This window comes from Hypanus sabinus, chromosome 7 (assembly GCF_030144855.1).
Source record: "Hypanus sabinus isolate sHypSab1 chromosome 7, sHypSab1.hap1, whole genome shotgun sequence".
NCBI classification, from domain to species: Eukaryota; Metazoa; Chordata; class Chondrichthyes; order Myliobatiformes; family Dasyatidae; genus Hypanus; species Hypanus sabinus.
Genome location: NC_082712.1, coordinates 58,741,572 through 58,767,629, shown reverse-complemented (window position 1 = coordinate 58,767,629; position 26,058 = coordinate 58,741,572). Strand labels below are relative to the sequence as shown.

Sequence of the window (26,058 nt, the reverse complement as noted above, 5' to 3'; positions counted from 1 at the left end):
ACCCCTTTGAAATCCTCCAGGTTCCAGAGGGCAACAGGAATTCCAAATTAATGCCCATTATACCATTAATGACAATGACAAGTAACTATCATGTAAAAACACAAGATACAGGGGCAAAATCAGGCCATTGGCCCATCACGTCTGTTCCACCATTTTATCATGGCTGATCCATTTCACTCTCAGCCTCAATCTCTTGCCTTCATTCCCTGGCTAATCAAACTCTGCCTTAAATATACCCAATGACTTGGCCTTCACCACCACCTGTGGCAATGAATTCCACAGACTCAGCATTCTCTGGCTAAAGAATTTCCTCCTCGCTGTTCTAAATGGAAGTCTCTTTATTTGGAGGTTGTGCCCTGTGGTCTTAGACTTCCCCACCATAGGAAACATCCTCTCCATATCCACTCTGTCGAGGCCTTTCCACATTTGATTGCCTTCATTCTTCTGAATTCCAGTGAGTATAGGCCCAGACCCATGGATCGGTCCTCATATGGTAAACCTTTCATTCCTGGAAAAGCTCTTGTGAACCTTCTCTGAACTCTCTCCGAAGTCAGCACAACCTTTCCCTGATAAGGGACCCAAAATTTCTCCCAATACTACAAAGTGAGGCCTCTCCACTTCCTTATAAAGCCGCAACATTATATCCTTGATCTTATCTTCTAGTCCTCTCGAAAGGAATGCTGATATTACTTTTGCCTTCTCTACCTGCAAAGTAATATTTAGGTAATCCTCCATAAGGACTCTCAAGTCCCTTTGCACCTCCATAAATAGGCTACACTTTTATTTCTTCTTCCAAAGTGCATAACCATTTCTAGAAACTGCATTCCATTTGTCACTTCTTTGAATCTAAGTCCTTCTGCAGACTCCCTGCTTCCTCAACACCATCTGCCACTCCATCTATCTTTGTATCATCCACAAACTTGACCACATAGCCATCAATTCTATCATCCACATCACTGACATAAAAAGAGTTGGTCCCAGCACAGATCATGGTGGAACTGTGAAGGCTCCCTTTATTCCCATGCTTTGCCTGCCAATCAGCCAATGCTCTTTCCATGCGAGTATCTTTCCTGTAACACCATGGGCTCTTTTTAAGCAGTCTCATGTGACATCATGTCAAAGGCCTGAAAATCCAAATACACAACATCCACCAATTCTCCTTTGTCTATCCTGCTTGTTATTTCTTCAAAGAATTTCAACAGATTAGTTAGGCAAGATTCCATGCTGACTTCAGCCCACTTTATCATGTGCCTTCAAGTATTCCAAAACCACATTCTTTAGCATTTGTAAACATGGGGAAATCTGCAGATACTATAAATCCAAAGCACGCACAAACTGCTGGAAGAACTTTGCATGCCAGGCAGCATGTATGAAAATGAATAAACAGATGACTTTTTGCACCAGAACCCTTCTTCAGGATCCTTAACAGTTATCTCCAATATCTTCCCAACCACTGAGGTCAGGCTATCTGGTCTATAATTTCCTTTCTTCTGCCTCCCTCCCTTCTTAAAGAGTGGAGTAATATTTGCAATTTTCCAGTGCTCTGGAACCATGCTAGAATCTATTGATTCTTAAAAGATCATTATTAATGCCTCCACAATCTCTTCAGACATCTATTTCAGAAACATGGGGTGTAGACCACCTGGTCCAGGTGATTTATCTCCTTTCAGACCTTTCAGTTTCCCAAGCACCTGCTCCCTTGGAATGGCAACTTCACTCATTTCTGCTCCCTGACACTTTTGCGGCCAGTGTCTTCCACAGCAAAACAATTATTCAGTTTGTCTGCCATTTCTTTGTCCCCCATTACTACCTCTCCAGTGGTCCAATATCTACTCTTGCCTCTCTTTTACTCTTTATGTATCTGAAGGAACTTTTAGTATCCTCTTTAATATTATTCACTAGCTTACTTCTGTATTTCATCTTTTCCTTCTTTATGACTTATTTGTTGCCTTCTGTTGGTTTTTAAAAGCTTTCCAATCCTCTAACTTCTCATTAATTTTAGCTCCATTACATGCCCTCTTCTTAGCTTTCATCTTGGCTTTGACTTCCTTGTCAGCCACTGTTGCATCATCTTGCGGATAGAATACTAGTCCTTCTTTGCGATGTATCTATTCCGTGCCTTTCAAATTGCTCTCAGAGATTCCAGCCACTGCTGTTCTGCTAACATTCCTGCGAGTGTCCCCTTCCAATCAACTTTGGCCAGCTCCTCTCTCATGCCTCTGTAATTCCTTTTACTCCACTGTAATACTGATACATCTGATTTTACCTTCTCCCTCTCAAATTGCAGGGTGAATTCTATATTATAATCACTGTTACCCAATAGTTCCTTTATCTTAAGGTCTCTAATCAATTCTGGTTCATTGCACAACACCCAATCCAGAATAGCTGATCCCCTATTGGGCTCAACCACGAGCTGCTCTAAAAAGTCATCTTGTAGGCGTTCTACAAATTCTCCCTCTTAGGATCAGTACCAAACTGATTTTCCCAATCTACCTATATATTATAATATTGCCCTTTTGATAGGCCTTTTCCATCTCCTGTTGTAATTAGTAGCTCAATTCTTTGCTACCATTCAGAGCCCTGTACAGTATATAATTCCTATTATTTCCCCAATTGGTATGGGCAAAACATTTAAGTGGAACCAAGTCAAAACAAGGAATGAATGAAAGTTAAAAGAAATAAATACAAAATTTGTCCATTAGTATACAATTTCAAGAGAACAATTTGGCCTTACTGTATGTTTTATAGGCACAAAAATGGGTACCCAAGGGTCCTTCATTGCAGGTAGAAAAGATCCACTCATTCTGTCCAGATTATGTTGACAAGAATGCTAGGCTAGAATCTTTTTCTCTTTAGTGAACTTGAAGACACAAAGTTAGATAATATAAGCATGCAGTGCAGAAAACAAATATTTTAACAGCTTGTTTTCAGTTCCATTTTTATGCTATAAAAGAAAGCAATGTGTATATAATGAATGGAATGTTGCACTATGACGCAGAATCATATTCTAAGTGTAAACATACAAGTCAGAGTTATCAATAGCATTTACCTGGTAAGCTGTGCATATGGTGAATGCTCTATACATTTAACACCAACTATTGTTCACATGACAGGCTGGGGTACAAATCCTCTTTCAGACCTCAGCCCAACCAGACTCTAAATAATCAACAACTTATCTCACACGCACATTACCACCACACAACTGTGGCATAAGTAGTTAATCACTATCACTCAAAAGTAAATTTTACACAGTCTTACCTTCATGTCCAACTCAATGGTTCTTCCCTGTTTTGCTTTAAAACACAGCTGGTCACTTCTGGACCTCCTTCCATGTACTGGTTTACTTTAATGCTACAAAGCAATGGATTCTTTAAAGATGCAAGTTGTTCCAAACCTTGGAAAGCATTACATCCATTATGTTTTGTCTCAGTCCCTTCAGTCAATATACTAGGACAGTTATCAAATATGGTACAAAGATATGCTTTACCCATAAATAAGGAGTGCAAATTCAGGGCTTCAATTTCAGAATAATATTGCCATTCAAAATAAACAGATTCCTTGGCCAGGTTGATAGAATGAAATCCTTCCTGCTGATCAGTTACGTGTAGTTTCTAGGTAAAATGCTGAAGATTACTTAGGACACACAAATGACACCCAAGTCTCTTAAGAGAAAGCAATACCAGGCAGTTTGCAAATTTAAAAAAACGAAGTGATGCTTCAGTTTCAAGTTAAACATTTTTTTTATTCATTCTCTGCTGGTGGTCTCTTTCTAAGTGCTTTCTATTTGATTCAAAACATTGGCCAATTAAACCGCTCTTTAGTTTGCACTCCAGGTTATGCAGTGCTAAACCACATCTGCTAGGGGATGCCAAGAATCTCTGATTACCAGAAAAATGGCTGCAGAAAGACTAATTTCAATAAATAGATGCTCAACAATAATGTAACATTTAAATAATCTGAACATGATTGCTTGGAAAAAGATTTACAGTGATTCAGAATGGCAGCAAAACTCAAGTCCTATACAATTTACAGACATAATGCAGCATAAATTTCAGCAGGCCATTCAATTATTATACAACTCAGAAGAACATAAATTTGACAGATTATTCCTGTACACGAGTTTTGTTAAGTGAACGTTACATTGCAGGAAGCATCTCAAGCAAACTTATTACAATTTTATAGATATTTATTTACAGAGACCTTTAAGATCTCCCAGAAAGAGTTCATTAAAATAGACTCTTTGTCATATTTAAAATATACATTGAGATGATGTGTATACATTTCTGTAAACTTTTGTTTAAACTGACAGGTAAGCGAAACTAGAGTTTCTAGAATATCTGTTAATGTAGTCATGTGCAAACATTGCAATTCAATGCAAGTACAAAGTAGACAATTTTATCCATAGGCTGGTTAAAAGATTGCTCCTTAGGAAATTTAACAAAATAGAAAAGTTAACACCCACGCTTCAGGCACAAGTGTTTTTGGCATCTGAAAAATTTTTACTTCTAAAATTGCCAGATACTGAAATGTATGCAATCAAAACCAGCAAAGTAACAAAATATAAATCTGGTAGAATTTCAGAACCAGTAAAAATGCTGAACTTTTTTTCTTCCCCCCAGATGATCAAGAGGGATCACATAAATGAGGAAAAAAATAAAGTAGCTATTTGTACAGCAGACAACAAAGACATGGTGCTGAAGTGTGAAATGTTCTTTTTTGAATCCTGGCCTGTTCAATGTCAGTTCACAAGGTCCATGGCACGTATCTGAGTTTATACAATCCTCTGTTTAATAAACGAGACTTCTGTTTTAATTCTTCAATTAGCCGGAGCGTAGAGAGTATCTTTCCTTTCCAGGTAGTGAAGGAATGTTTAGGCTAGGTTTATTCTCTGCCTGTGCTGACATCCATCCAACAAATTCATCCCATCGAGTTACTAGGTTAAAAACAAAAATCTTCTTAGGGAAGGCAGTTGCATTAAAGATTTCTAATGCTGCAATAACCTTCACGGGATGCAGTTCTGTATAAGTTAAAAAAGAAATTAATATTTTAAAATAATTCATTTCAATTTCCTAGAACCATGAAATCTCAACATTACAGTGCAATATATGTGGAATATAGGCTTGATATAGAAATTCAAGTGTCTTGGGAGATTAATGGGGCAAGTGTTCCTCATGACTTGGGTTGTACTCTTGATAAGGGCAGACTATTTCAAAAAAATGAAGAGAATTATTTTTGCTTCAGGTCTTGAATATTTTTATAGTTCTGCACCACAGTGACATGTGGATATTCCAGATTAAGACTGAAAAAATTTTTAGACACCATGGAAAGGGAATTGGGTTGAGGACACTTCCTCCACTCTCCCATTGCAATAGATCATATCTGATTCCGTACTTTGCCTATTTTTGCCTCATTTCCATATCCTCCATTTCCCTGAGTACCCAAACATAGATTTCATTTTAAAAATCTTCAATGATTCAGTATCCACAGACCTCCAAGACAGAGAATTTCAATTCACAATCTTGGAGTTTCTGTTTGATTAGATTTTCAGAAAGCCTTTGATAAGGTCTCACATGACAGGTTAATATGCAAACTTTTGCAGACAACATATCGGGATGGGTTGAAAACTGGTTGACAGGCAAGGCATGAGAAGAAATTGGTCTTTTTCAAGGTGGCAGATGAGTGACAAATGGGTATTGCAGGGTTTGATACTTCAGTCCCAGTATTTACATAACACGTTGTGTAAGGGAAGCCTAATGTAGCATTTCTAATGAAAATTTAAAAAATAAATAGGAGATGGTAGAAATCTTTAATAAAAATAGACTGCAGGAAACACTCGGTAGTCAGGCAGCATCTGTGGGAAATATTTCTTCTTCTTCTACTAAAGGTTCTTTGAACCAAAGTAACAACTCTGTTTCTATCTGATCTATTTGACTTTTTTGTCTAAGTCCTAATATGAGTGACACTTCTTCTAAGCTATGTACCCCAGTTCTAGACTCTCCAACTAGAGGAAACAGCCTCTCAGGGTTAAAATAGAACTTCACAGTGCATAAAATATGTTATGAACAGAGCCCTATATAATCTTAGCAAAGATTTCTACAGGGCAACACCTCACAGGTTGCAGTTTCGCTTCCTTACCTTCAGGAGGATTTAAGAGTCAATAAGTCATATATTGTGGGTGAATCAGATCAGTTCAAAGTTTATTTATTGAGATGCAGTGGGAATAGGCCCATCCAGCCCTTTGAGCTGTGCTACCCAGCAATACTCTGACTTAATCCTGGCCTAATCACAGAACAATTTACAAAGCCCAATTAACTTACTGACTGGTACTGCACATCTTTGGACTGCAGCAGGAAACCAGAATTCACAGTAAATTTATTATCAAAGTACATATATGTCACCATATACAACCCTGAGATTCATTTTCTTGTGGGCATACTCAATAAATAATAGAATATTAACCATAATAGAATTTTAAAAGTCACCACCCCCATAGTTAAGAAATAATTTACTATGCTTATACAAACAGTAATATTACAACTTTAAAAAAAGTATAACAAACATTTCATTTTATTTAAAATACTTGAGATAATATAATCTTAGTTAAAAGATAATGCTATTACTATGCTATGACAATTCTCACTTAGGAGCTCTTGTTCATGGAAAACAAAATAACAGAAGCTGGTATTTCTGGTGTGAAGCCATAATTGTGATCTGACATGAAATGTTAGTACAGTTATTAAATCACTCGACTGGCAATCTCAAAGCCTCATCCAATGTTCTTGAGAAACAAGTTCAAAACCTTCTGCAACAATTAAGTAAATCTGGAAGGCGAGTAGTATTAAAAATGGCTACTGCAGAATTACCAGACTGTCATAAAATCCACCTGGTTCAGTTGTCATGTAGGGACAGAAATCTGCCATCCTTACCTCAATAATCGGTCCAATCAATTGCCCTCAGTATAGAGCAGGAGTTCCCCACCCTTTTATTTTACACCATGGACTCCTACCATTAACCAAAGGGTCTGTGGACCCCAGGTTGGGGACCCCTGGTTTAGAGGAAACTTGAATGGGAAATAAATGCTTGCTTAACTAATACCCTCTACAATCATCTGGAAAACAGAATTCCAAAGATTCACCATTCTGTGCAAGAAATTTTAACTTGTTTTCTTTAACAAACTTTCCTTTATTTAGAGAATCCAATTTTTGGTTCTAGATTCCTCAGCCTGTGAATAGATCCTCCTTGCATCCAGCCTATGACATTCTTAAAATTGAACTCTAGAGAATGCAGGCCTACTCCATTCAGTCTCTCCTCACAGAACTAACCCTGTACCAGTCTAGTGAACCTTTGTTGGACACCCACTATGGGAAATATGCCATTTCTTAGACAAGGAGACCAATGACCTGTCCTGACCTAACCACGGAGACATCATTTACTATTTTCATCGAGGCAAAAGAAACTTGGCATTTCCCTGTTGAGCTTTATTAATTTTTAGCCCAGACACCATAGAACGCAGCCCATCTGGATGCATCATTGTTTGGAACGCCAACTGTTCTGCCCATAACAGTAGAGCTGTGGATACAGCTCAGCCCATCACACAAGCCTGCTTTCCCTCCATGGACTCTGCCCCTACTTCTTGGTGCTTCAGTTAGCAGCCTGCATAATCAAAGAGCCTACCCACCTCGAACATCCTCTCTTCTCCCCTCTTCCATTGGGCAGAAGATACAGAAGTATGAAAGTATATCCCAAGAAGCTCAAGGACAGCTTCTACCTTGCTCTTTTAAGAACAATGTGATGGATTTGTGACCTCACAAACTTACTAAGATCTTGCACTTTACTGTCTAACTGACAGCACTTTCTCTGTAGCTGCTGGACTTTATTCTGAATGCTGTTATTGTTTTACCTTCTACTACCTTGATGAACTCTGTAAAGAATTGATCTGTATGAACAGTACGCAAGACAAGCTTTTCACTGTACCTCAGTACATGACAAAAATAAACAATGTCAATTCAGATCTGATACACCAGATGTTTAAAAATATTCCACGTCTAGAGCCACAAAACACAAAAGCAAGACGTTCATCCCACCAGGTTTGCATTAACCATCAAGCGTGATGATAAGCTAACAGACTGATAAGCCCCCCTTTCTCATTTCTGAAATAGTGGGGTCACGCTTGCAACCCCTACCCCTGCCCCTCCATGTCACTTGTTCCTAAACAAATTTTTTGCAGTCACAATGAAGTTGAACCAAAATTCACAATCTGACCCAAGGACAAACTTTTCTTACTTTGGTCATCATTTTATATTTCTGCTAAATAAAATAATTCAAAGGTGACTGATTTCATTTGGAGTATTTAACAACAGGGAAATTGATTTTTTTTGTACCACCTATTGTGTAAAATTCTTTCTTGTCCTTCAGTGCATTCTGGAGCACATCAATCTGAAGTAAGGTTGGTCAGAATCATAATAGATAAGTAGTGCAAAAAGAGGGCAAAAGAAAAAAAGTGAGGTAGTGTACATGAGTTCATTGTCTATTCAGAAATCTGATGGCAGAGGAGAAGAAGCTGTTCCTAAAGCATTGAGTGTGTGACTTCAGACTCCTGTTCCTCCTTCCTTTATGGTTCAATTCAAATCAAATTTTCAAGATTGTTTAATGTCATTCTCAGTAAAAAAAAAGTGTAAAGGAGAATGAAAAAATCATTAGTCTGGATCCAATGCAGCACAAAACAAAATGCAATAAGATAAAGTACACAATAACAATAACATTAACATATTGTGTGTATTTATATATAAATACATAAATTGATTGTTGTCTATAAAGTGATGTTCGGCACAGGAGTGGCTGTTCATAAGGTGACTGATGGGAATTGATAAGGTAGTGGTGATTGGAGGTGTAAAAGGGTGAGTTAGTGAATGGAGGTGTTGATCAGCTTTACTGCTTGGGGAAAGTAGCTGTTCTTGAGTCTGATGGTCCTGGTGTGGATGCTCCATCCTGATGGAGTGGGACAGTCCATGAGCAGGGTGGCTGGGATCCTTCATGATGTTACTAGCCTTTTTCCGGCATCTTTCAGTATACAGTATACTCTGTGTTCTTGATGGCGGGCAGGCTGATGCCTGAGATGCATTGGGTAGCTTTGACTACCTGTTGTACAGCCTTCCTGGTTTGTGGGGGGGGGGGGGGGGGGGGGGGGAGGGGGGTGCGGTCCTTAATGACAAGTGCTATGCTAAGGAGGCTAGTGTCCATGTTGAAGCTGGCTGAGTTTAGCACTTTCTGTAGCTTTTTTTGATCCTTTGCTGTGGCCCCTCCATACCAGATAGTGATGCAACTAGTTAGAAGGCTTTCTACAGTACAGCTGAAGAAATTTGGAAGCGTCTTTGCTGACATCCCAAGTCTCCTCAAACTCCTAATGAAAAATAGCTGCATCAAATTACATCAACATTTTGGGTCCAGAACAGATTTTCAGAAATGTTCACACCCATGAACTTGAAACCTCTCACTCTTTCCACTGATAATCCCTCAATGAGATCTGGTGTGTATTCCCTTGATTTCCCCTTCTTGAAGTCCTCAGTCAAGTTCTTGGTCTTACTGACAGTGAGTGCAAAGTTATGGTTGTGACACCACTCAACTAGCTGATCGATATCACTCCTGCATGCCTCCTTGTTACCATCTGAAACTCTGTCAACAAATTTATAGCTGCTGTTTAAGCTGTGCCTAATCACACAACCATGGGTGTAGAGAGAAAGAGGAGAGCAATGGGCTCTGCACGTATCCTTGAGGTGAGCCAGTGTTGACTGTCAGTCACGAGGAGATGTTATTTCTGACCTGCACTGACTGTGGTCTCCTGATAAGGTAGTTGCAGTGGCCCAGGTTTTGGAACTTGTTGATTAGTACTGAGGGTGTGATGATGTTGAACGCTGAGCTATAATCAATAAACAGCAGTCTGATGTAGGTCAAATGTTTTGCATTCACATGATTGGAGTATGCAGTCAAATTTCTGTTTTTCCTGTTCCATATCAAATCATTAGGTCAAATAATTCTAACAAGGTAATTTCTCATAAACAAGGTTACCTAGTCTTAAGCTCTTAAGCTTAGTTTCCCTCTGTGCAGAATGCATAACACAATCTTTATGGAGGCTTGCATATTTTGTCTAAACTGATCTGATGATCCAATGACTTTGCGATATCCCTTTTCCCAGCAGGTGGCAGTCCTCTCCTGGAGCTGACCCAAAAAAAATGTGCAGCAAGATACAGTTGGAAGAGAAGTCGCATTTCCTTTACACTGGTAGCATAGGATTGCACGTGCTGGAGACACTTAGATTAGGTTCACTGGCTGTCTGGGTATATTTTTCAGTATTGTTTTCACACCTTTGAATGAAAAACCAACTCAAACTGGAGTCCCACACCACCAGGTTCAAGAGAAGCTATTCCCCTTCAGCTATTCTGTTCTTGACCAATCATCACAATCCTAATCACTGCAGTTTAACACCACTTTACACTTCGATCACTTACACTAAAATTGACAATTTTTTGTTCTACTTGTATTCCTTCTTGCAAAAAATGTGTTCAATTTATTTTAATGCATGTTTTTCTTGTAAATGCTGCTTGTATGATGCCACGGGCCTGTGATGGTGCTGTTAAGTAAATTTTCTCATCGCAACTATGTATATAAATACTTATGCTTATGACAATAAACTTGATTTTATTGGATAACGTGGTCCTAGTTGTGCAAGAGTCAGCCATTTTAGGTTATGTGCAGGAAATGGAAGCAGTTTGAATGGATACTGTGTAGAGCAGAGATTAGTTTACTTGAGCATTTGATTCAGTCAAACATTGTGGGCCGGAAGGTGTATCTCTGTGTTGTATTGTGCTATGTTCTAACTTGTTGGGCTGTTAAATGGAAGGTGCAATATTTAACAATTCCTCTTTGGATACTCACACCATTGTGATTCTTTGTTTGGTTTTAACTTTTCACAGGAAGTGTTCGTTTCAGGTGCTTGTGGCTTTTCAGAGCATCTCATGTTCTTACAATAGGTTAATTGCACAAAGATCATTTTGATGATACTGACATTGTTGTGACTGTAATTTTGATCTGCTTCATTCTCTTTAAACACCCACCATGAAATCACAAACCTAATTTGATTTATCAACACCCACCCACACTCCCTGTCAGAAAGCAAATAAATAGTAAAGAGGAAAACAAAAGATTGTTGGTTTGAGGTCTGCTTAGACTTGTGCAGATAACCTAGGCTGTCATTCCACTACTACATTGAGGGAGTGCCGCATTGTCACTGGTGCCATCTTTCAGGTGAAATATTAAACAGAGGCTCTGCCTGTCTTCTCAGGCAGACACCGAAAGACCTCAGGTCCCATAGCTCTAGCTTAAATGGCACAGTGGATTTGTCCTCATGTTTCTTGTGTAATATTAATCCCTTAACTAAGTTCACATAAAACAGATTATTAGGTCAAAACTGGAGGACAGGACACTGGCTGGAAACTTCAGTTCTGCTTCTCTCTCCAAAGGTGCTGTCCATTCTGTGGAATATTTCCAGCACTCTTTTTTAATTTCTGTACAAGTTATTTTCTTGCTCCCAGTACAGTAACTAGAAGAGTAGGATGCTTCTAGAAGAAGTGCTTAAGTGCAGGTGTTCAAACATTACTATTTAGGGGAGTAACTTAAAACTTGAATATTTACAGTTCCTTTTATCTTTCTACAGACAGTTCACGTGGACAAACACAAATACTAAAGACTCGATAAGGAAACGACCTTGGCATTGCATGTAAACTTCCAAATTACCTTCATAAACAACGTCCAAATGAAACCATATCTTAAGGTCATTATTAGCTAGGGGAAAACTGTTTGAGATGGGGAGGGCAGTCAGTGTCAAGTTTGCACATTTGAATGCTAACCTTTATGTGGAATTGATTGTTTACACACTCACTGAAGGCTGGTTTCTGCATTCACATGTCCAGTAGATTTCTGCAGAATCTGATTGGAGAGATGGGGGTTGTTGAGTGGGGACAGCTTATATTTAATAAAATGATATGCAATACATACAAAATGTTGGAAGAACTCAGTAGATCAGGCAGAATCTATGAAAAAGAATAAACAGTTGATGTTTCAGGCAGAGACCCTTCTTCAGGACTTCCCATGCCTGCCGAGTTCCTCTAGCATTTTGCAAGTTGCTTTGGATTTCTAGCATCTGCAGACTTTCTCATGTTTATAAAATAATATGCATTCCTATTGCTTTTCTCCCCAGTCTGTGTTTCAAAATGCTTTGCATCCAATGAATAACTTTATAATTTGGAGGCAATGGCAATATAAAACGAAATGGAGGTATCATCACACCTAACCTAGTGAGCATTTGACACAATTTGTATTATTTTGGACAGTCATTTAGATGGTTAAATGAAAAGTCACAACTACTGTTTTCATTAAGACCTACCCATTTCCCCATGGTATAGAGACTGTAGCGGTATGCTACAAGCAGCGCTAAAATTTCGACACGGAGTCGGTAACTGCAGTCGAAGGAAAAACTTTATTCGAAAACTTCAGCCTCACTTTTAAGCCTCTGTCAACCGGCCCCCCATGGCGAAGAGGCTCCAAAGCTCTGTGCTCGCAAACCCCCGTAGGCTATCTAATTGTGAGTCGGTTCGGATACGCTAGGAAATGAGGCGCTACATAACCCCCCCCCAGAACCGGCGATACACCCCCCAATGTCCACAGCCTGGGCCAGAACCTGCTTGGGAGGTCGGCCTCTGCGCCGAGGCGCCGGAAACTCGGCCGGTTGCGCCAGGTCCACATGGGCCGGCTTGAGGCGGTCCACCGTGAAAACCTCCTCCTTCCCCCCAACGTCCAGCACGAACGTGGACCCGTTGTTCCGGAGCACCGTAAACGGCCCCTCGTATGGCCGCTGCAGCGGTGGCCGATGCCCGCCCCTTCGTACAAACACAAACTTACAGTTCCGTAGGTCTTTGGGTACGCAGGTCGGGTGCCGCCCATGCTGTGAAGTGGGTATGGGGGCCAGGTTACCGAGCTTCTCGCGAAGTCTGCCCAGGACTGCAGCGGGTTCTTCCTCTTGCCCCCTCGGGGCTGGTAGGAACTCCCCGGGGACGGCCAGGGGCGCGCCGTATACCAACTCGGCCGACGAGGCGTGCAGGTCGTCCTTGGGCGCTGTGCGGATGCCGAGAAGGACCCAGGGAAGCTCGTCCGCCCAGTTGGCTCCTCGCAGGCGGGCCATGAGGGCCGACTTCAGGTGACGGTGGAAACGCTCCACTAGCCCGTTCGACTGTGGGTGGTAGGCAGTGGTGTGGTGCAGCTGAGTCCCCAAAAGGCTGGCCATAGCTGACCACAGGCTGGAGGTGAACTGGGCGCCTCTGTCGGAGGTAATGTGGGCTGGTACACCAAAGCGGGATATCCAGGTGGCGAGCAGGGCTCGGGCGCAAGATTCGGAGGTGGTGTCGGTGAGCGGGACCGCCTCTGGCCATCTTGTGAACCGGTCCACGATAGTCAGGAGGTAACGCGCTCCGCGCGACACTGGCAGGGGGCCCACGATATCCACATGAATGTGGTCGAAACGCCGGTGGGCGGGATGGAACTGCTGCGGTGGGGCTTTGGTGTGCCGCTGAACCTTGGCCGTCTGGCAGTGCATGCACGTTCTGGCCCATTCACTGACCTGTTTGCGGAGACCGTGCCAAACGAACCTGCTGGAAACCAGCCGGACAGTTGTCCGGATGGAGGGATGCGCCAAGTTATGAATGGAGTCGAAAACACGTCGCCGCCAGGCTGCGGGGACGACTGGACGGGGCTGGTCGGTGGCGACGTCACAGAGTAGGGTCCTCTCACCTAGGCCCACGGGGAGGTCCTGGAGCTGCAAACCAGAGACTGCAGTCCTGTAACTCGGAATCTCCTCATCTACCTGCTGTGCCTCTGCCAGTGCCTCAAAGTCTACCCCTTGGGAAAGGGCATGAACGGTAGGGCGAGAGAGCGCATCCGCCACGACATTGTCCTTACCCGAGACGTGCCGGACATCCGTTGTGTATTCAGAGATGTAGGACAGGTGGCGTTGCTGGCGGGATGACCAGGGGTCGGATGCTTTCGTAAACGCAAAGGTAAGCGGTTTGTGGTCCGTGAACGCGGTGAAGGGCCGACCTTCTAGGAAGTACCTGAAATGCCGGATTGCCAGGTAGAGCGCCAACAGTTCCCGGTCAAAAGCACTGTACTTGAGCTCGGGTGGCCGCAGGTGTTTGCTGAAAAACGCCAGGGGTTGCCAGCGACCTGCGATGAGCTGCTCCAGCACCCCACCGACTGCCGTGTTTGATGCGTCCACTGTGAGGGCGGTAGGGGTGTCCATTCTGGGATGTACTAGCATTGCGGCGTCAGCCAAAGCTTCCTTCGTTTGAACGAAAGCGGCGGCGGACTCCTCATCCCAGGTAATGTCCTTGCTCGGACCCGACATCAGGGCGAACAGGGGGCGCATGATCCGGGCAGCTGAAGGGAGGAAGCGGCGGTAGAAATTGACCATACCTACGAATTCCTGAAGGCCTTTGATCGTGGTGGGTCGGGGGAAGTGGCGGACCGCATCTACCTTAGCGGGCAGAGGGGCTGCCCCGTCTTTAGTAATCCTGTGGCCCAGGAAGTCAATGGTATCAAGTCCGAACTGGCATTTGGCAGGGTTAATTGTAAGACCGTACTCACTCAGTCGGGCGCAGAGTTGACGGAGGTGGGACAGATGCTCCTGACGACTGCCGCTGGCTATGAGGATGTCATCCAAATAGATGAACGCGAAGTCCAGGTCCCGTCCCACCGCGTCCATTAACCGCTGGAACGTCTGTGCGGCATTCTTCAGGCCGAACGGCATGCGGAGGAACTCGAAGAGGCCAAACGGGGTGATGAGAGCCGTTTTGGGGACGTCGTCAGGATGCATCGGGATTTGATGGTACCCTCGGACAAGGTCGACCTTGGAGAAGATCCGGGCGCCGTGCAGGTTTGCCGCAAAGTCCTGAATGTGCGGCACAGGGTAGCGGTCCGGTGTGGTAGCCTCGTTCAGCCTGCGGTAGTCGCCGCACGGTCTCCAGCCCCCCGTCGCTTTGGGCACCATGTGCAGGGGGGAAGCCCAGGGGCTGTCGGACCGCCGGATGATCCCCAATTCCTCCATTCTCTGGAACTCCTCCTTCGCCAGTCGGAGCTTGTCCGGGGGAAGCCGCCGAGCACGGGCATGGAGGGGTGGTCCCTGTGTCGGGATGTGGTGCTGTACGCCGTGCCTGGGCATGGCTGCTGTGAACTGCGGTGCCAGAACTGATGGGAACTCCGCCAGGACCCTGGTGAAGTCGTTGTCGGACAGCGTGATGGAGCCGAGGTGAGGGGCTGGCAACTGGGCCGCGCCCAGGGAGAACGTCTGAAAGGTCTCGGCGTGTACCAGTCTCTTCCTGGGCAGGTCAACCAGCAGGCTGTGAGCTCGCAAAAAATCCGCACCCAGAAGCGGTTGGGCTACGGCGGCCAGTGTGAAGTCCCACGTGAACTGGCTGGGGCCGAACAGTAGCTGCACCTGACGGGTGCCATAGGTCCTTACTGTGCTGCCATTCGCGGCCCTCAGGGGGGGACCCGGTGCCCTGCTGCGGGTGTCGTAACTCGTCGGAGGTAAAACGCTGATCTCAGCCCCAGTATCGACCAAAAACCGGCGTCCCGACCTTCTATCCCACACATACAGGAGGCTATCCCGATGGCCAGCCGCCGTAGCCATCAGCGGCGGCTGGCCCTGGCGTTTCCCGGGAACTTGCAGGGCGGGCGGCAACGGCGGGCTTCTGCGCCCCACCGCTGGTGGTAGAAGCACCAGTGGTCATTGGGCCGGGGGTTAGTGGGCTCTGCGGCCGGGCCTGGACTGGTTTGCTGCCGGGAGCGTGGCTGGGAGATCTGTGCGATGGACGCCCCGCTCACCTTTTTGGCGTTCCACAGCAAGTCCGCCCGGGCTGCCACCTTCCGGGGGTCACTGAAATCCGCGTCGGACAGCAGCAGGCGTATGTCCTCGGGCAGCTGCTCCAGGAATGCCTGCTCAAACATGAGGCCTGTGTGTCCCTCGGCCAGAGACAACATCTCATTCATTAAAGCCGATGGAGGTCTGTCGCCCAAGCCGTCCAGGTGCAGTAAACGGGCAGCCCGCTCGCGCCGTGAGAGTCCGAAAGTCCTGAGGAGCAGGGCTTTGAATTCCGTGTACTTGCCGTCTGCCGGGGGCGACTGTACGAACTCCGCGACCTGGGCAGCTGTGTCCTGGTCGAGGGAGCCCACCACGTAGTAGTAGCGGGTGTCTTCTGAGGTGATCCGGCGAACGTGGAATTGGGCTTCGGCTTGCTGGAACCATAGGTCCGGGCGCTGTGTCCAGAAACCCGGCAGTTTCAACGAAACCGCATGAACAGAGGCGGCGTCGGTCATTTCTGGTCCAAAAATCGTTTGGACCGTCGGGGTCACCAATTGTAGCGGTATGCTACAAGCAGCGCTAAAATTACGACACGGAGTCGGTAACTGCAGTCGAAGGAAAAACTTTATTCGAAAACTTCAGCCTCACTTTTAAGCCTCTGTCAACCGGCCCCCCATGGCGAAGAGGCTCCAAAGCTCTGTGCTCGCAAACCCCCGTAGGCTATCTAATTGTGAGTCGGTTCGGATACGCTAGGAAATGAGGCGCTACAAGACCACCCCAAAGAAACAGCAGGAAAGTTTCTATACCTGATCAGACACCATTCATTCCTGTGGGCACATACAGTCATTGTGAGTACTTGGCTTTAGTTCTTTCATCAATTACTGGCTTACCCAGATAGACCACTTGTAGCAATCAAGTCTTTTTTAAAAATTGAGACAATGACATAGTCTTACCATGGATAAAAAGAATAAGATGTGAGTAAAAAGTAATGGATAAAAAAGTAATGATTGCATTACCAAAGGATACGTTAGTGATTTTACTGCAGTGGGCAAAATTTCAGGTCTCAAGTGTCCCTACTTGCTCAAAAGAGAACAATTTTTAAAACTTCTGTCCTTGTCTCAGAATCATAAATCTCGGTTTGTAATCCATTTGAAATTACAGGTGAAGACATTAAAGCTACTCCATGTCATTGTGCCTTCATAGGGATAATGGCTGTGAGTTTGGAAGGTTACAAAAATAGAATACTTAGTTGAATTCTTGCCCAAGTTAAAAGCCAATTTAACTCCATAGAGAGGAAAAAATTACAAGAGAGTGCAATTTAGGCACTGGATTTTTTTGCCCCATACAGATGCTGTATATAATTAGTTCATGCTCAAAATACAGGGGTGGCCAATGACTAAATGGAAGGTCTTTAGAATAATACTAGCTAGCAAATTGTGATCCTGGCATGTCTGATATCTGGTCTGCTGGGACTCAATTACTCAGCCGAGAGTGTCTGATGTACTTTGTCTCCACTCCCTCAGCATTGGACCAACTGTGCCTGAAGCATCAATTTAATTCCATTCGTTTGAAAGGAATTTACAACCTTTTTTAAAATGCTAAATGACTGTTTAAAACATCAATGGTGACTTTTAAAATTAATAATTTAAAATATTCTTGTTTAAAATGTTTTTCTTTCACTGAAAGTGAATATCTTTGGTAAACAAAGGGAATTTTGTAATTATGAAACGTCCTTTGACATTGCAAATTGTCAAGGCATTTTGTCAGTGGGATCTTGCCGCCACAATTGAAGCAGCCACTTGAGCAGATATTGTTGTGCTTGTAACGCAAGGGTGGCAACCTTGCCGCTTCTTTACTTTTGTTTTTTTATTGAGCCGAGTTGCTAGCTTGACACTCAACGTAGCATGGACGCAAAGCGTGAAAGGAGCCGTCCAGACTCGAGCACTGGGTCACTCGCCTCAAAGTCCACTGCAGATGCCACTACACACCAGTTAGCTACTTGAGCAGGTACTGGCTGTGCAAAGGAGGTGAGACTATGGGGCGCGTGTAAGGGTGGCCACAAGGTTCAGTTTGTGTTGACTGCGATCCAGCTCATTAATGTGTTTGTTTCCCCTGAAACTTCAAAGGAAGCAATAGGCAACAATGTACATATTTTGACTGTTCATCCTCTCAATGGCAGAGATTTGTCATGTGTAAAAGAAAAGGGTTAGTGAGTACTTAAGTTGTTTTCCTTTTTAGGAAACAACAAAACTGAAAATATTGAATGTAAGCCACTCTGCTTTTGCCATGCATTAAGAGACTCCATAGGGACAATATCAATGGTGCAACTTTACAGAGGGATGACTGTTCACACTGTACCCTGCTCGTTCTTCCCCCCCCCCCCCCACCACATTAGAACGACGGACTCTTTCAGTTGGTTCTCCTTTCGCTATCTGGATAGTAAACCACTAAGAGAAGCTTCCTTCCTGTCTGTGTGTCTTGATGAACCTCAAAGTACTGTTACTAAAAACGTCCTTAGCATCTCCTGTCCATTCATTCCGAACAAAGAGAACACTATAGAATTCACAGGCAGAAAGGAGATGGTAAACTGCATATTTAAATCATTCACATAAAATTCTTAGGGGCTCGTTGGGGCAAATACGAGAAGGACAGTTTCCTGGCCCAAGGAGTGTGGACTTAGGAGCTGCAGCCTTAAGGTGAGGAAAGATTTCTTCACTTTAAGGGTAATAAATCTTCAGAATTCTTTACTTCAGGAGGGCTGTAGAAGCTTTGTGTTCAAAACAGAGATGATATTAAAGGAAACCAGGGAGATAGGTATGTCAGGAAATTGGATAGATCACCATTGAATGGTGGAGTATGTTTGAAGGGCTGAATAGTCCATTCCCGTTCTTAGACTTTATGTTCTTCACGCTTTTCTTGTAGCAATACAAGCAGCTTTTATCAGCCTAGTCTTTGTAGTAATTTTGTGCAGCATGCTCAATATTTCATGCTATAATTATGTTGCTGCTTGTCATTTACATGGCAATGCACACTAGAAATCATTTTAAATTAAGGAGCCTTCAAAACAGAAATCTGATAATTGTACAACTTCAAAATCAACTTTGATTATAAACTAATTTTATTTTTACTCAGGAATAGTTTGTAGAAGTTTGAAAACTTAGAATTGTGCTTAATCGTAAGTAATTTTCTTTTACCTCTCACTGGTCCTAATAATAATTTTGTCACTGTACATATAACTTGTTTAATCTACTTGCTCACAGGAGTCTAATTAAGCCAAACAATTCATTAGTGTTCCAGTATTTTCAAAGCATTTATTCTAATTTACCACCTGCTTGGTAAATTGGGTCAGGAAGCATTGAAGCAGAAAGTGTTGCTAAGTGCCCACATTGGAACAAATCCAAAATGGGTAAATTGTCAGTGAAATAAAACACTCTGAACAAAAAATACTTCTCAAATTGAACCATTAATCTTTCAGTTCACATTTCATAATTAAGAAAGCCATAAAAATAAAGAAAATAACTTCAAATCTATCCTTAAGCCATTTACCCAAATTGATATTTTATTCCTGAATGTCATCTGACCACATGATAAACTCATTGAAATGGAGGCATAAACAAGACATTTATCAGTATTAAACTACAAAAGAAAAATCATTAATAATTGATATTGCGGCTATGTGGTATTTGTGATTCAATCTTGCACTTATAATAACGTACGTGCTACAATAAAGAAAATAAAAACGTCCTCTTATGGAACGGTCTATTCCCATGCATTTGCACTTACCAAACGAATGTCAAATTCGGAATCGTCATCATTTTCTATTTCAAGTGTACTTTTCTCCAATGTTAAGCAGATTGCACTGTCTTCCAAAGTCACAGTGGAGCTAGTTGGATTTCCTTCTCTGAAATTACATTAAAATTAAAAATAGAGGTTTGTCAAGACCTTTGAGAGACTAAAACAACACACACAAAATGCTGATGGAACACAGCAGGCCAGGCAGCACCTATAAGGAGAAGCACTGTCGATGTTTCGGACTGAGACCCTTCGTCAGGACTAACCGAAAGGAAAGATAGCAAGAGATTTGAAAGTAGTGGGGGGAGGGGGAAATGCGAAATGATAGGAGAAGACCGGAGGGGGAGGGATGAAGCTAAGAGCTGGAAAGGTGATTGGCAAAAGTGATACAGAGCTGGAGAAGGGAAAGGATCATGGGACGGGAGGCCTCGGGAGAAAGAAAGGCTCCAACCGACTTATATACCGGCTGGGTAGCCTCCTGATGGCATGAACATTGACCTCTAACTTCCGTTAATGCCCCTCCTCCCCTTCTTACCCCATATCCCTGACATATTTAGTTGTTTGCCTGTTCTCCATCTCCCTCTGGTGCTTCCCCCCTCCCCCTTTCTTTCTCCCAAGGCCTCCTGTCCCATGATCCTTTCCCTTCACCAGCTCTGTATCACTGTTCCACCAGCATTTTGTGTGTGTTGTTTGAATTTCCAGCATCTGCAGAATTCCTCGTGTTTGCCCTTTGAGAGACTGCAAGTTTGGCATCCGATATTACAAACAAGGTTGCTACACAGCTTAATAGCCTTGGATAGCGTGAACATCAATGTGGGCTTGTAGGTAGGTGGAAATAAACAATGTATCTGAAATTGCAAAGTCTTTGAACATCTTCCAAAGATTTTTCAGAGGAAGATGGAAGTTTAATTTAACCCGACATCATTTTAAGGAGGTTAAATATTTTCTCCCTGCAGTGGTTAGAAAAGGCTAAGATTGCTTTCTTTGGAACAGACAAGGCAGAGCAGGGGGATTTAGCTGAGGTGTGTGAAATAAAGTGGGAGTGAGTAGGAAGGAATTATTCCTTTAACTTTTGAAATGGAACATGGATTTGAAGGTTGGGTGATTACAAGAAAATGTAAAAGAATTCACCTACGGAACTGGATGTGTCTAAGAACAAAAAATACTTCTCAAATGGCTACTTCACTCTTGATAGGGTACTGAAGGTAAAAAAAAATCATACTGTTTTAAAATTATTTTCCAGATTAACATACAACATGTAAAAACCTACAAAGGATGGAACCAAGGTTGATCTCAATAACGTTATTACTTATGGACATGGTTGCTAAAGTCAGTTCCTCCTGCATTGAAAATTACTACAGTGATTAGAACAATCTAAGAATTCAAAAGCATTAAATCAAGATGGACAAGCGACTGTGTACTACAATACCAGACACAGCTAAATTGGGCTAATACCTGGAATGTATGAACTTAGTTTCAGATATTGAAGATTGAAGGCTGCAGATGCTAGAAACATAAAATAAAAATACTGGAAACATATAGCACGTCAGGCTGCATGAAGGAAAAGAAAAGTTAGCCAAGGGTCTTTGACCTGGAGCACTGACCCTATGCAAGCTATGGGAAAAAAAAGTTAATGTTTCAGGTCAAAGACTTTTTCCCAGAACTGGGAAAGCTTGTTGTAGACTAGGAGACTAGGAGAGGGAGGGATAGGAGAAAGGAAATATCTCTAAGAGGGTGGTTGCAGGGTCTACATTGTTTACGGAGCTTTCTGGTTGACAGATTAATGAAGTCAGGTAGAAAGAGGGCCATGTTCAAGCTGTCAAATGCAGGTCATTGCTAAAACCAAAAGAATGGTGAAAACGTCAAATACATCAGGCAGTGTCTGTGGAAAGCGAAAAACTCACTTAATGTGACAGATGGATAACCTTGCACCAGAACTAATCAATCAGAAAAAGCCATTTAGAGAAAATTGTTCAATTCAATACTGTGTCCTGAAGGCTCCAATGTATCCAGTTGGAAGACTAGGTATTTTCCCTTAAGCTTGTGTTGAGCTACACAAACTGCAGGAGTCTAACGTCGGATAGGAGAGAGATTTAAAGTGACAGTAAACTAGAACTCAGGAAGACACCTATGGACTGGCTGAGGTGCTCTGCATAGGTGAACTTCCAGTTGCCCGCCACCCTATCCAGTTTCTGACCTGCCTGCGTGGAGCATCCTGCATTGTTCCAGTGAGGACTACCATAAAGTTCAAAGTACAAAGTATGTATGCCATATATAACCTTGAGATTAGTCTCCTTACAGGTAGTCACTAAAACAAAGAAACTCAAAAGAACCTATTAATAAAGACTGTCAATGTGCAAACAAAAGCACATTGTGCAAGTAATCAGAAGCAAGCAAATAACATTCAGAACTAAAGTTCACAAAAGTGAGTGAGTTCACAACCATGTTAGTTGCAAGCCAGAGCTTCAGGTCAGCACAGAAATGAATAAACCTCCGAGCAGCGAGCAGAACACTGGTCTGTCCCTCACCATGGGGCTGACATCCTGACCTTTCCAATCTGATCCAGTGCTTAAACTGGTCAAATACGGCCTTATTCTTCGCTCACAACTCCAGGCCCAGGTCCTGCCACCTCAACTCTGCCTTGCCTCTGATCTGCCACTTCAGATTGGCTTTGGGCCCACTCCCGCAACGGCCAAACACTGGCGCGTTCCTTGCTGCTTGGTCTCAGCCCCACCACCTCATTTCCGGCCTGTACACACACCATGCCACAACTGCCCTGCACCTTCAAGGCTTCTGTTCCCACCGCAAAAATGCCAGGTCATTTGTACAGGCAGTTCAAATGTCCAACACCGAAGGGAAGTTACAGGTTATTGATTGCACTGATCGTTTCACAGAAAAAGTGTGTTCAATAAAGTAGTTCATAGTTCTGTTTGCTGTCAGTAAGATGTTGCTGTGTTTCACCAGCATTATATTAAACCAGAAGCTTAAGCTGGAAGAACGACATCTCGTCTTCCTTCCTGTTTCTTTAAGACCTTTGTCATTTAACACCAAATTGAACAATTTCACATGACTTCTTCTTTTTGCTTTTATCAGAATTAGCCAGCCCTGCATAAAGGTTATTCAATTATAGTAGTAACTCAGTTTTTCTCTCTTCACCGACTCTGCCAGACCTGCTAGCTAGCTATTTCCTGATGAAGGGCTTTGTCCTGAAACATCAGCTCCATAGACACTTTCTGATCTGCTTAGCCCCTCCAGCATTTTGTCTGTAACTCCAGTATTTTTCTTTTCCTCCTCCAAGTGTCAGTAATAGCTCTGACCTACATTTCACACATTTTACACATTCCTTTGTCTGTTTTCTCTCTCCAGTTAATCTAACAACCTGGCATCTCTGTAAACAGCACAGCCCAAATCCAGAATCAGCCCTGATGAATTTAAGCTCCAAACAGATGTCAAGATGAGGACAAGGATTGAGGTTAGGGAACTTTGGTCACCCTACTAGAGATATTCCCTTTGTCCTTGTCATTCATTCCTCACTCTCTTGCAACTTAAGAACAAATTTATTCTTTTCCCTGACTTTCCTAGTACTGTTGGAGAATCTTCAACCTTAAAAATCTTTTTCTCTTTGCACAAATGTGACCTGATCTTGAGCACTTCCAATGTTTTCTACAGTTACAGATGTGTCTGAATGAGGTGCACCAGGAAGGTTCATTAAAAGGCCTATTAAGCAACTCAATTAGTGAACTGCCATCAAAGTATATATTCCTTAACATATGTTCTCTGTTAGAATTTAACAGTGTATGTAGGGTATGTAGAATTTAATAGTGTATGTAACAGTGTAAAAATACCTTAAAATTTAAACTTCAGTGGCTTATCAATAACAAATCTTTCAAACTAAATAATCCTAACCAACAAATTACTGGGACTGAAATGACTTACGGATCTCTTTTGATCTTGCCACAACAATGTCAACTGAGAATTTCTGATCATTATATATGGACTTTGGGTATACTAGATAGGTTATTTAATTTAAAAAAAAGAAATTTCTGGCTCCACACATTTCAATTATTGGCTATGTTGGATACAAGATTATGTTTTAGAAGGTGTGTCACGAGCGGCTGCTGCATTCCCTTCACCACTGAGTCCATAAGCTTTAAGATAACCATACCTGACTGGCAACTTTTTTTTCTATTTTAATGAATGCTTCCTTCTACTCTTGTATGGGTAACACAATACATAATTCTTCTTTCAATCTGCATAATAATTCAAACCCCACACAAGTCTAAAACCACATCACTTTCCCCATTTCAGGAAGCCCTTTTTTGTTCTGAAATACTGTGAATAGCTCTTCATATGAGGTGGCACAGAAGACGTTGTTCTAGACTGGTCGTCTTTATCTTATAGTTGAATGGGCATGTCTGCAAACTCAACACTTAATTATTCTAAGTAGAAGCCCAACAGATGATTCTTTGTATCATAGCACCAGCTGCCTTCAGCAACAGAGCATCAGGAATTTCTGTTTGGTATCAGAGCACCAAACCAATGCCAACTTTGATGTGTAATCGTAAGTCACGAGTGAACGGAACGATAGGGAACGAGCTCCGCAAAACGGGAACTGAATTACTTTAATCCAAAAACTAAATTAGGAGAGGGAAAGTGCATGGATATGGATTAAATTTTTAAAAAATGTACCTGATAATAAATCTCTCAAAAAGTTAGTGTTGGGTGTAGGAATATTAGATGAACCACTTTAAAAGATGTAAACATTCTGCAGTAGTTTTGGCACAAAGGTTAATAACAGGATATTACACCATTTTAGCAATTACAGTCCCTTGTTGGTTAATTTAAAATGACTGTTTTATTAAGTGAAGAATCATTCTGGTGTTCATGAGAAAGACCGATTCCTGAAGACCATTTTGAATTCTCAGAAACCAATTCTTCAGGCAGCTGGGCTGTAAACATCATCTTAAGGTTCCAGAAAACTTTATACCTCACGAAATGAGAATGGAACAAAATATTACAACTGGTCCTCAATTATGTCCAATAGGAATGAGTCCCATCATAATCAATATTCTTTTCTCCATACACACTTGAGGGTACCAGCAAAGCCATTACTTATTTTCCATCCTCAATGCCTTTCAAAAGGTGCCAATGAGCCACCTTCTTGAATAGTGCTACTTCCCAGCTGTCATACTCATAATTTACTATCCCTTGGGAAAGTATTCCCATGTTGCTGTCATACAGACAGCTCCAGGATTCTAACAAAATCATTATGAAGAAAAATCCATATGCCGCAGATTCCGGTTAATTGGACCCCTTTGGGGCCAATACATTTAAGCCCAACTAAGTGGCTATCTCAATTAGCTGAAGTTTCATGGAAATAGTTATAAAGGTATAACAAAGGTAAACTACCATTTGACTGAGTGACAAATTATTTATTTAAATTAAATTCAGAACTAATTAGGACACTAATATAAAACTGAGCATTAGTTCCTAATAATTATCAATGGAGGTATTCATCCAGTGTATGCTGCATGGGGTGCCCAGGGAAGGTTCACACCTCTGGTGAAGGGGCTTGTTGTGTTCATTTTGGGGTAGCTCACTCACTTTTCACCCCCTCCATACACTCAGCTCACATCTGTAGCTACAAGTAACTATTTGTATGTAACAGCAGCCATTTCTGGTACACCATTTCAACAGGTGGGCTAAACCAGGTGAGGGCTGCCAGCCAGCCTCATAACCTGGTGAAATAGAGACATGCCTGTCCTAGTATGTGAAATTACCTCCAAAGGACTGGGCAGATGAGATCAACAGTGAAATCCAACAGCCAAGAAGGTGACTCTGCAACAAGTAGTCGATTATCCGCTGCAACCAAGGAAGACCCCAGTTTGCAGTGTCTACTTGTACCATTAGAGCTGTCTTCCAAGGTTGAGAGACTGAAACTGTCCCAGTACAATGCTTTCCCATTTTAAGTACTCTCCAGCACAGGTTTCACTGTCATCGCTGGATACGATGAACAAAATTAGTGCAGGCACCTAGTGCAGATAAGGGACTGCCTTCATACAATGCTTTCAATGATTGCATCCTCCAAATCTTCATTTTCATTGTAATATTGAAGATTATTGTCAATATCTCCAAATACTTCGTAGTTCCTAACTTGAAGTAATGAAATCATTTCATTTTCACTCACGGTCATTCCTGGCATCTCCAATCAAGCCCGAATGCTTGAAACCCCAGTGAACAGTTCTAAATTGTCTTACTGCTCATTTCTCAACAACTGACAAAAATCACTGCTTTTTGAACACAAACACACTCACAACTGACGCTATTTAAAAACTGTTTGCTCTAAGCACGTGTAGTGT

At 42.6% G+C, this 26,058-nt stretch overlaps 1 protein-coding gene across 8 annotated transcripts in view; it reads right to left on the bottom strand.

The window, feature by feature from the left end:
- Positions 1 to 3,721: 3,721 nt before the first annotated feature.
- pip5k1ba (phosphatidylinositol-4-phosphate 5-kinase, type I, beta a) overlaps positions 3,722 to 26,058 on the bottom strand; it is a 171,506-nt gene continuing 149,169 nt past the window's right edge. For 7 of the 8 annotated variants that reach the window (XM_059974727.1, XM_059974731.1, XM_059974733.1 and 4 more), the window contains 2 exons: positions 19,691 to 19,808; positions 3,722 to 5,017 (listed from right to left, as the gene is read on the bottom strand). In XM_059974727.1, the coding sequence (XP_059830710.1) occupies positions 5,003 to 5,017; positions 19,691 to 19,808 (133 nt within the window). In that variant the 3' untranslated portion in view covers positions 3,722 to 5,002. The remainder of the gene's footprint in view (positions 5,018 to 19,690; positions 19,809 to 26,058) is intronic. The other variant, XM_059974732.1, reaches the window with a different exon arrangement.